Source organism: Pelodiscus sinensis, chromosome 3 (assembly GCF_049634645.1).
Source record: "Pelodiscus sinensis isolate JC-2024 chromosome 3, ASM4963464v1, whole genome shotgun sequence".
Lineage (NCBI taxonomy): Eukaryota > Metazoa > Chordata > Testudines > Trionychidae > Pelodiscus > Pelodiscus sinensis.
The window spans coordinates 23,681,225-23,692,882 of record NC_134713.1 but is presented as its reverse complement, the minus strand read 5'-3'; the positions used below and the strand labels follow the sequence as shown (position 1 = coordinate 23,692,882).

Below are 11,658 nucleotides of genomic sequence, written 5' to 3'. Positions count from 1 at the left end.
GCAAAGATTTAAACAAGTAAAGGAGGGAAGGGCCAGGAAGAAGTCTAGCCCAATGCATGCAGGCATATTCCAAGTTGCCAGAAGCTCTTTCAGTAAAAATTGAGCTCTGTCCATTCTGAAATGGGAAATCCATGAAAACTTGATGACTTACACTACAGAAGTCATTTTGCCTAGTATGCCTCAGGGGCTATGGGATGAGAAAAAGGAACAGTAAGCTAATAATCTATTTATAGCTGTCCATGTGACCTTAGATACTCATACATTGTGGCTTCTGGCCTACGTAATTTACAGAAAAGACAACATTATATAGAAGGTAGTGGTACACTGAAAAATTCTTTCCTATAAGGAGCCATTACTCTAGTGAAGGCATTTTGAATATGTTGATATTGTATTACCAAAACTCCATCCAGTCTAGAAAATGAAAAAATTCCTGATGAGGAAAGTGTTGCTTGAAAACATGCCAAGTGGCCCATACAGAGTTGAGTGGACACATGATGTGCCTTTTTTACTTCTTGTATTCAGTTGCTACACTGTCTTGAAAGATAACTGCATATACGCAAAATAGTCTCCAAAATATTTATTTTCCATGGAAGCAATTGCTGTAGTTGCCATAGGAAAGTTGTGTATTTCAAATGGCAAAAGAATGGTTTGGAAGACAATGTCCGTATTAAGATGTAGTCCCCACTGGGAAAAACTGAAAATCTCTGAATTGGGAGAACCATTGCACTGAGTTTTGCAGATTAGTGAGTAAATGAATGAGAAAATCATGGGTAAAGCATCACAACATACATTTTCTTCAGTAATTTTGTCAATAGCAGTTTATATTTATTTAAGATACCCAGATCTTTTGGGGTTTATGTGAGTTTTGATAATGGTCCCTAGTGAACCAGGAACACAGCTCATTGTATGCCAGTAAAAGTAACAGTCAATATTTTTATTGGAAAAAAAAGACACAGAGAGTCATTTTTAAGTAACAAGTTTCAGATTTGTTATTATTCTCTTTCTTCTTAAGATAAAACAAAAATACACATTGAAGATTTTTAACCAGAAAAGTCACAGACACAACATACACATTGACAGGCTGATCACAGCAAATTGTTACCAGGTTAGATTTGTCCTACAACTCAACTGTGCTCCTATTAGACAGAAGGCAAGGAAAGCGATAGGAAGAATAAGATGAACCAAAGAGAGGAGATAATAATGGAAACCTTAGGTTCATATCCCAGGAGGGTTCAGAGTACATCCATGGAGATGGTGACTTCATCTGGTTGCCTTCCCTCGTCTGGTCTGGAGAAAACCATTGCACTGAGTTTTGCAGATTAGTGAGTAAATGAATGAGAAAATCATGGGTAAAGCATCACAACATACATTTTCTTCAGTAATTTTGTCAATAGCAGTTTATATTTATTTAAGATATCCAGATCTTTTGTGGTTTATGTGAGTTTTGATAATGATCCCTAGTGAACCAGGAACACAGCTCATTGTATGCCAGTAAAAGTAACAGTCAATATTTTGGAATTAGAAAAACAGAAAATTCAGTATTTGTGTTGGTAAATTTCTCAGTCCCGACTTGTGGTGGTATCTCTACCATGATGGCAACACTGCCAACGTGAGTATGTTGCTGCAATCCACATCTTTCTAAATTTGCTGCTGAGCTCTGAGTTTACTGGTATCATGAGCTTTCGTGGGGACAGCCCACTTCTTCAGATTACTGGAGTTTTTCATCTGAAGAAGTAGGCTGTGCACACAAAAGCTCATGATACCATCTACGTGTTTTGTTAGTCTATAAAGTGCTACCAGACCATTTGTTGTTTTTTAAGTTTATTCTGTACAGACTAACTCGGCTATCCCTGAAGCTTCTGTGGTGCTGAAGAAGTCGCCAAGTGTTTCCAGAACAGTAATCACTGAAAGAGGCAAAAAATTTGCTCATGAAAACTAACAAAACAAAACAAGTATGTGGAGGACCAAAGCTGTGGGCCAAATCTCCGTCCATCTTAAGAACATTTTGGTTTGCTTCTGCAACAATTCTGTAATCTCACCAGGAGCCTTGAAATGCCTAATCAACAACTCCTTTGTTCAAGCAGCCAGTTTACATACTCGCTAGGACTGTGCTGTGCTTCCCTTTTGCAATTTTATACATGTTTATTGGTTGAAATAAAATAAAATTACCTTTCTTGTTCATTGTTCAATTTATTTTAACCATCGGATTCTTGGCTGATAGAAAAGATTTGGGGTTATATAAACTGTGTGAAGGATGTGGAATTAGCAAAGCTGTGGCAAAGTCTGGTAGTTGGCAGACAGAGTATAAATGGGAAGTGGATGGTGGGAGTGAATGAAATGGAGTTGAAGGGAGCTGAGTCAAATGGAACTGAGGGAGCATGATGGACTAGCGCAGATAGCATGAACACCAACGGGACTGAGACCATAGGAGGCAGAAAAAGAGTTATGATGGAAAGCCAGGCAGGGGAACAGAGCTGTGTCAAGGAATCTGCCATCTAGACAACAGCACAGCAGACTATAACAGTGATTCCTTTACACCAAGCAGCCTATAGCAGCAATGCATTCTCCTCTGTCTGTTCCTGGCAAAGATTAAACAAGTTTTCTGTTTGCTTGGAATTGTCTAAAAATGACCTTCTGCCATTCTTATCATCTTGATGATTGGCAACTGTGGGAAGTGTGAGAACTGTGTGGGTGGGATCCAAAAAAGTGTAGATATTAAAAAGAAAAAAAATAGTGTTTTGCAAACAGAAACTGTTCATAAAAGCACTGAAGGATGTATCCTAGAAAATATGAGAAAGGTCTGATCTTCAAAATGATCCAGCTTTGGTAATGGAGTATGTTAAGAGAGAGTAATGTAAATCCTAGGGAATTAAACCCTGCTTTATGTGCAAATCCTAAAATAAGCTTAAGTATGAAGATACAAATTTGCCTATATAATAAAGTGTTAAAATATTAGGGTGATCAAAGTATAAGACTACATAATTCCTAATGAGTATTAATAAATTCATTTACACAGTTCCATATATTAAGAAATACTGAGCTATCACATTTAACCCATAAAATCTTTCAAATTTATCACATTAAAATTGGATTTTTTAAAAAATATTTTGTTCTTTTGAAGCTACCTTCCAGATATATAAACCCTGAAAGCCAGAGCCTTAAGCTGATGTAAATTAGGGTAGGTTCACTGCACTGAGGATCTAGTCCTGAGACCCCAAACTTTGGATGCCCGGTAGCTAATTATAGTTACTACAATGAAAAATGACAGGAGCAGCTTCACAGTGAAATACCTGTCAATTAGGGTAGGAAGTCATGTGAGGTTGCTCTTTATGTTCTCTCCTGTTTGTTTGGTTTTGTGTGTGTGTGTGTGTGTGTGTAAGTTGAATCAATAGGTAATTAATATAAGGAATGAGTCCAACATTTTAAAATCTATATTTTCAAAATTATGTTTAATTAGCACCTCATAAGTGACACATCTTGGAAATGCTGATGCAGAAAGATTAGCCAAATAAACATTTGATCTGTGGGATGCACAGAGTGAGGGGTCTTCCAAATTGCACACAAGACTATAATTTAACTAAGAAGGTCCACATTTGTCTCAGATGCTGCCTGCACTATGAACCATCTGAAACTGAAATAAAATTTGATGATGGTTTCTTTGTGGTGAAAATGAACTGCTGATATTGTTCAAAGTTAATAAGAAGAGAAATTGAAATGAAGCAAGCAATTATCATGGACTCATGGTGAGACCTTGGACAAGTGACTTCATATCTTAACGCCTACATTTCCTCCTTTGTAAAATGAGAATAAATTACTTATTGTCATCATCATCACTATTATTATTAATCTCACAGAGGTGATTTATAAGCGGGGATTCTTTTTGTTTCTTTGATTGTTTAAGAAGGCCAGAAGGGATTATTAGACCAAACCCTCAAAGACATGTAGGCACCCAACTCCCAATTAAAACCATGGACATTTGACATCTGAACATCATTGAGAATCTGAGTCCAATGTTCCACATGATATGTAGCCTTACTTCCTGCAAAATACCACTGACAGAGACCCTGTAATTCCTGCATTGAACAACCCCTACCCAAATCTGGTTGAGCTACATCATCTCTTCTAGAGAGACAACCAGTTTTGATTTAAAGCCTCCAAGCAGAGAAAAAATTATCAAATCTCATGGTGTTGTGAAGCCTGGTGAACGTCTGAGCTCCTTAGTAGAGCTCCTAATTATTTACAGATGAGTCGGTATCCTTAAAAAAAAAAATAGCAACGGTCCAGTAGCACTTTAGAGATTAACAAACATATAGATAGTATCTGCAGCTTTCGTGGTCACACTTTTTTGAGTTACAGATGAAATAACGTTATTGATATATAATGTAGGTTTGCATTGGCCTCACACCGTGCATGCTATTTACTATTTAAATAATCGTATTGTGCAACCGCCAGACAACGAAACACCTAGAGAGCGGTACCGGGGAACCCTGGCAATCCGCAGATCCCTGACTTGTCACCTTGCCTGTCTCTTCTGGCCACAGTGCGCGCGCGACCCGGTTCTGCACAGCCACGCTCCGGGGGCGAGAGAGTGGTAGGGACACTGGGTCGTGCGCCGATGCTCTGTCCCTTCGCAGCCCGGCCGAGCAGGCGAGGGGCGGCGGGAGCCTGGCGAGCAGCGGCGAGCCCAGGGAAACCCACCCTGGGCCGGTGATTGACACCCCGGAGGCTCGCTCCTCGTGCCAAGCGCAAAGCGAAGCAGCCAATGAGCTCCGCACGGGGCGGGTGTTGGGCTCGGGAGCTACCGGTACTTAGACTCGCCGGTGTGGGGGGCAGCCCAGAGCAGAGCGGGGCTGTCCAGGGGAAGGGAGCGCGCGTCCGAGGAGCCGAAGCCGGGGATGAGGCTGCTCAGCTGCTCGGCGGCTCCCATGGGGACGAGGAGACTTTGAGGGAGTTGGGCGCTTGGCTGGAGCGCGGCGAGCCCGGGTACGGAGCGCGAGGGGCTGGGGTGGGGGCTGGAAGGGTCGCGGCTCGGCCCGGGGGCAGACACTGCCCCGCCGCGCCTCTCCCTGCAGCCCTGCCGAGCTGCGCCGGGGTCAAGTGGGCGAACGGGGACCTTCCAGCGCCGCCAGCTCTAGGGGCTCGGGGGAGAACTTTGCCCCCTTGCCTCTCCCGGCGGGGACCCTAGCATGCGGGGCGGGGTGCTGCTGGCTCCCCATGGCTCCCGGGAGAGCTGCGCCCGCCTCACGCGGGGTGTCCCCGGGACGGCTCCACACCACGAGCCATGCGGGCGCTGGCAGGTGCAGCCCCAGCGGGGCACGGGGAGTTTCATCCCCCTCGCGCGGGTCGGGCCGGGGAACCACTGAAACTCTACGTGCCTGGATTTTATTTTCTTCCTCTTCTCCCTTTTCTTCCCGCCTCCTTTCCCTCTCGCCTGCTGCTCTCCTCCCTCCCCCCAGACCCGGCGATTCCTACCCTCGCCTTGTCATTGATGGGAAATCAACTGGATCGCATCACCCACCTGAATTACAGCGAGCTGCCGACCGGGGACCCCTCGGGGATCGAGAAGGACGAGCTGCGGGTCGGGGTGGCTTACTTCTTCTCGGATGAGGAGGAGGACCTGGACGAGCGAGGCCAGCCGGACAAGTACAGCGTGAAGGGCTCCAGCAGCCCTAGCCAGGACACTCCCACACACCACCACCACCATCACCAGCTGGTGCTGAACGAGACCCAGTTCTCTGCCTTCCGCGGCCAGGAATGCATCTTCTCCAAAGTCAGCAGCGGCCCCCAGGCTGGGGACCTGCGCGTCTTCTCGGTCTCGGCCCTGCCTGCCCTCTGCAAGCCGGGAGACCTGCTGGAGCTGCTCTACCTGGGGCCATCCGACCACCCGCCCCCGCCCCCGCACTGGGCAGTCTATGTGGGCAGCGGGCAGATCATCCACCTGCACCAGGGCCAGATCCGCCAGGACAGCTTGTACGAGGCGGGCGCTGGCAACGTGGGCCGGGTGGTGAATAGCTGGTACCGCTACCGCCCCCTGGTGGCAGAGCTGGTGGTGCAGAACGCCTGCGGGCACCTGGGTTTAAAAAGCGACGAGATCTGCTGGACTAACTCGGAGAGCTTCGCCGCCTGGTGCCGGTTCGGGAAAAGGGAGTTCAAAGCCGGGGGGGAGCTGCAGGCTGCTGCCGGCACCCAGCACCAGCAGCAATACTATCTCAAGATCCATATGGCTGAGAATAAGGTGCACACGGTGCGGTTCCACAGCCTGGAGGATCTAATAAGGGAGAAGCGCCGGATCGATGCCAGTGGCAAACTGAGAGTGATCAAAGACCTGGCTATAGTGGAAGGGAAAGAGTAACAAACAGCGGGAAGGGGGCGGTGTGCCACCTTCTTTCCCCGGCTTGGCGAGACTCTCTTGCCACAGACAGACCGGGGACTGCGCTCTCTGGTGGGACGCAGTTTCAACCGGGATCCATGGCAACATTCCAGAAAACCAGCATTCTTCTTACACCATTTGGTTTGGCTTTTAATAACATTTAATGAACAAAGAAAGAGAGGAGAAGGAAAGAGCGACACGTGTGGAAAAGATTTACAAAGTATGTGGACAAAGTCTCTCCCTTGTCGATCGATGTTGGCCATTCTAGCAACATGCTAATAAAATTTCAAATTGAAATTCTTTTAAATTTATTTTCATGGCTTTAATCCATGAAACCTTTTAAACATTAGGGGCCATAGAAGTGGATTTAGCTAAAGAGTTTTTAGCTAACATTTGCCTTTCAAACCAACTGTCTCAAATTTTCTGTTAGTTCTGAGGGGGAGAGGTAGGAGGGTTCTTTTTGTTTTGGTTCTAAATACTGTAGTTTCAGCTTGTAGCCAGAGCTGTTCTTTTAGTCCAGTAAACTATATAAAGGTATTAATCCACTGTAAGTGTTTTTACCTTTCTCTGGCAGAAAATGATCACAAGTTTAAAAATCTGTTCTCTTTTTTTTTTGTTCTCCTGCTAGTCTTTTTCTGCTATGTTCTTATAATCCCTTCGTGTTCTGCTCTTCTGAAAATTATTAAGAACCATTAAAAATTAAATAAAGGATTGGGAGTATTTTGGTGAGCAATTTACATCCTGGCTTTTCCAGAGAGCAATCCTGCAAAGGTCTCCTGCCCTAGGTTTACCTTGCATGGCACAGAGCCACTGTACCAGTACTGTGAGGATACTTTCCACCTCCCTATACACTGCAAAAATTCAAACCCAGAATTGTTTGGCAGTCTGAGTGTTCCAGAAAATTGCAGTGTGACCAAGGTTACCTTAAAACCCAATTAAAGAAAATTAGCTTAGTCTAAATTTAGAAATACAAAGTTGCATAAAAAGATGCCTTTTATGTTATGCAAACAATACATTGCTTTATTTCAGATTGCATTCCAAGTTCACTCATTAATTTATTCTCAGTCTTGCAATAAAAGATCAGAACATTATATATAATCAACTATTATTCTTAATTATACTGGGATATTCCTGAACTTAGCTATTATCCTTTTTAATTACAATTACGTTGAGCTGCATACAATTTGTAATGATCAGGTTATCTTTGCATGTATCAATACTGGAAAGACAATGCATTTGTTTTTTTGTTTTCCCCTATCTAACAAATGGCAGAATTATTGTATATACACTCCACCCTCTCTGATATACTGTATCTTGGCTCCTTTCTGTGTTAAACAACATCATAAGCAACCTTGTTTGTAACAATACTTCATTTTAACAAACAATGTGTTGCCTTCCATGCCTACTAAAGGATAGACGTCAACATTTATTTCATGTAAGACATCTGTTTAAAAATAGAAGAGGGGAACACGACAACCCTATAACTGACGGTCATGTAACATTTTCTATTTGCTGATGTGCTTGGCAAAGTTATTAGGCAATAAAATGTCAAGGTCTTTTTTTTTTCCTTTTCTTCAAAGCACCATTGATTACTACAATACTATATAAACAACTTACTTCAGTGGGAGAAATTTTTGGAAGTTAATTTCTACCTGCGTCAAATAACTAATAGAATGGCTTCAAATTCCAATAACACACCTTGCAACAAATGCTTAATATTTTACATTTATGTTCATCATTTTTATTGCCTGGTAACTGTGGCCTTATCCATTAAAAAATAGCAGATACCTATTTTCGAATGATGGGAAAGAATGATGGGCACATGTTTAGTTAGCTGCTTTTCTTTTTCCATATGCTGCAAGGATTGAGTGAGGGGAAAATGGAAGGAGAAAAGAAATATGGGAAGGAGGAGAGTGGTATATTTAAGAAGATGAGTTTGCAGATTCCCCATATTTTAGTTTTTGACTTCTGGAGTTAGATCCAGAACCTAAACTGCCCTGCTATAAATAACACAGAATTTGAAGCAGAATCCTTATACAAGCATCACAACATTTTCCCACTAATGAGAACTGCATAGTTTATTATGTTAATCAATGGACTTTTAAAAGATATTCGCTTTAAACTCAGTATTATTTCTTCACAGCCCATCATCATGTTCATACATTAATCTTAATTTTGATATCTTGTGAAATGAATTGCTAAATGGTATATTAACAAACCCATTTTCCTTTGCTTCTCTATTTGTTAAGGGCTGACACTGAAGTTGAGGCTGTACAGGAAGATATAGGGACAAAGTTTATACTGTGTTACTCAGGTTACTTCCTGTTTTGCTTCAGATTTAAACAGGTGCAGGTGAAAGCATAATTACGCCTCTGGACTTTGCTGGAAGGACTGAATATAAAAATACACTGGAAGCCTGAGGGGATACTGGTAACTTGTGATCTGATCTGCTATCATTGAACTCAACAGCCAAAGCTTCCACAAACAGTGTTGCTAGATCAAGCTCTTCAAGGATTTGGTTTGGTTTGGTTTGGTTTGGTTTGGTTCTCCCCCTTCCCGTCTCCCTCCTCCCCTTTAGTTCTGCCCATCCATGACCATTATTACAAATAAAATTCTAATGGAAACCTAATTGTAATTAATGAAAACTTCATTTTCTTCAAAAAGTTGTAGTTTAACTTCAATGGGCTGTGGGTAAGGTCTTATTGTTTTAGGCATTGCTTGCAATTTGTGGCTCTTGCAAAAGAAGTGAGATTTAAAGAAGCATTTGAGAACTGAAGGGCACCTCTTGGGATAGGAAGCAACCTAGAAGCAGATAATAGGAGAACACAACAGATAAGTGTTGAGGCAGGCTGCTTTAATGCACAAAAAGATGGATGAATTGTTCAGAATGAAGAACAGAAATGTGGGCAGGTCCAATACTGTGCAATGTCTTGACACAATGATGAGAAGCTAAAACTTTCTATAATGGCAGGTGGGGAAGCTAGGGGAAAGAAAGAAGGGAAGGAGTGTTGATGAATGTCAAGCAAAGAAAATGATTGGTTATATTTTCATTCAAGATCAGAGCCCTGCCTGAGTTAAAATATCCAAGTCCATCAGTGAAGTCATTGACTAATTAGATTATTTATAAACTCTGATCATCTGAAGAAGTGGGCTGTGCCCACGAAAGCTCATGACACATCTACATGTTTTATTAGCCTTTAAAGTGGTACCAGACCATTTGTTGTTTTTTAAGTTTAATTAAATTATGTTTGTGGGAGGTGATTTCATTCCTCAAACTTCTTGGGCAAATTATACATTTCTGTACATTATTGTTCATAAAGTAAATCTAACATATGTAAGTTATTTTCAAGTGCTAGGAGAATTGGAAAGTCCTGTTTTTCTACAGCTTTGCTTTTAGCTGATATGGTCACATTTTGGGAACAATTTAATCTTTGGGTCAGAAATCACTGTACTTGTCTCTCCAAACTGTGATCATCTTAATTGCTTTCAGGTTAACATTTTATAGAGGAAATCCAATCCAAGATCTCTCTAAGCACAGAGAGCCTTTGTTTGTAAACCGGTTTTTACTGGCATGACCAGGATATTTGCCAGTTATTGCCTGCAAATATAGTCCTTCAAACAGAACTTAAAACAAAACATGTTTTGTCTCTGTCATATATTTCCAAGTTGTTCTCTGTTCCCCACCTACATTATTGCTCTTTTTTTTTAAGCATTTATTTAGGACAATATTGACTCATTGATTCATGGGCTGTATCGCCATAGAAATCAATGAGAGTTTGGCAAAAAATAATGAGGAGATAAGGCCTTTATTGTGTATTGGAATGTGAGGTCTTAATTGTGCTGCCTTGTTTAATTTTAGTGTATTTCACATTTAGGTAAGCCATGTGCAGAAATCTTTTGGAGTTTATGGACCTGATCCCGTAATGTATTAAACATCTTCAATTCCCATTGAACTCCGCAAGTTTCAGGTTCTCACAGGAGTTGCTCAGTATCTTGCAAGATCAGGAATGTAAGGCCATGTCTACACTAGGAATACAGTTGCCAGGTGTCGGGTTTTCACCCGGACAGCCTGGTATTTGTGGCTCCTGTCTGGTAAAAAACCTCAGAAAATACTGGACATGTAAAATGTCTGGTATTTTCTGTTTTTCTCGGATGGAAGGCTGGCGGGGACATTATTTCCCTGCCGCGCCTGGCAGGGGCGGGGGAGCGGGTAGCGTGGGGAGTTAAAGGCACGGTGACCTTTTTTTTCTTTTTGCTTAACAATTTTGCCCCCCCCCCCCTTTTTTGTTTTTTGTTCAATTTTTTTCCTGCTATGTTTGGGATTTTTTGTGAAAGTATCTGGCATTCTTAACTAGGAAACTATTTCAAAATAGCTAAATTCGACTTAACTCCCAGTTTTACAAAATCAAAATAACATGTCTCCTCAATGTGGAAGCCTCAAAATTAGTTCAAGGCAGGATCTGTTAATGTGGATGTGCTACCTGGACTTAAAGCCCCATGAAGCACTGGGGAGTAATTAGTTCAAATTACTCTGGGGAGTAGTTATTTCGAAAAAGTGACACGAGAGCATCTACACTACTGCTACCATGTGTACAGATTTTGAAATAAGTGGACCTTTACTTTGAAATAATAGTCTTGGTAGTTAACGAGCTCTGCTTATGAATTCAACCTAAGGGTTGTTATTTCAAAATACAGTAACGCCCTAGTGTAGACCAGGGCTAAATGACTTCCATTCCCAACCCTCTGAATGCTATTATGGAGAAAATATTGGGCTCGGATAGGCTTTGTAGATATTAGAACCAGTATTCAGATCACATTCATTAGTGTGGAATATTACTACCCAAGTAGATTAATAATTGTTCATCATTTTCTCTGGCTGCTGATACATATTTTTATTTATGTTGCACAAACTCTGCTTTTTAGACAGGTGGGAGAATAAAATGCCTATCCCAAAGAATTTAACAGGATGCACATGTGGAGATTTAATAAACACATGCAGTCTATATTCTAAAATATAAAGCTTTGATCCTGAAACAGGATCTGTGTAGATGGAGTCTTATTCTGGGATGGGTCCCATTGCAGACTGGGGCTTCAGTGATAATCTGTGAATAGAATAATGGTTTGCCTCATTGCTGCTGTTAGTTAAATAGCTGTCAGCGTTACAAAGATAAGCCTAGACCTTATTTTATTTTTGTTGTTATGAAGGGTTTTTAAAACATGTCTTAGATTGACATTTGAAATACAAAACATTCAATGCTAGAATGGATCTTTTTACAAAGTTTAATGTG

The 11,658-nt window shown here is 41.8% G+C and overlaps 1 protein-coding gene across 2 annotated transcripts; it reads left to right on the top strand.

Moving 5' to 3' along the window:
- The first annotated feature begins 4,808 nt into the window (after window positions 1–4,808).
- LRATD1 (LRAT domain containing 1) lies at window positions 4,809–10,323 on the top strand. Of its 2 annotated transcripts, XR_012902514.1 has the most exons (3): window positions 4,809–4,983; window positions 5,457–6,590; window positions 8,707–10,323. XR_012902514.1 is itself a non-coding variant. In XM_075923477.1 (2 exons), exon 2 carries the CDS (start codon window positions 5,489–5,491, stop codon window positions 6,350–6,352), a length of 864 nt encoding a protein of 287 aa, XP_075779592.1. In that variant the 5' UTR covers window positions 4,809–4,983; window positions 5,457–5,488; the 3' UTR covers window positions 6,353–7,932. The 2 variants fall into 2 exon arrangements, 1 of the variants encoding a protein (XP_075779592.1); XM_075923477.1 differs by lacking the exon at window positions 8,707–10,323 and having other exon boundaries at window positions 5,457–7,932.
- Window positions 10,324–11,658: the final 1,335 nt, after the last annotated feature.

Coding starts and splice junctions, on each gene's coding strand:
- LRATD1 (XM_075923477.1), top strand. CDS start 5,489: ATGGGAAATCAACTGGATCGCATCACCCACCTGAATTACAGCGAGCTG.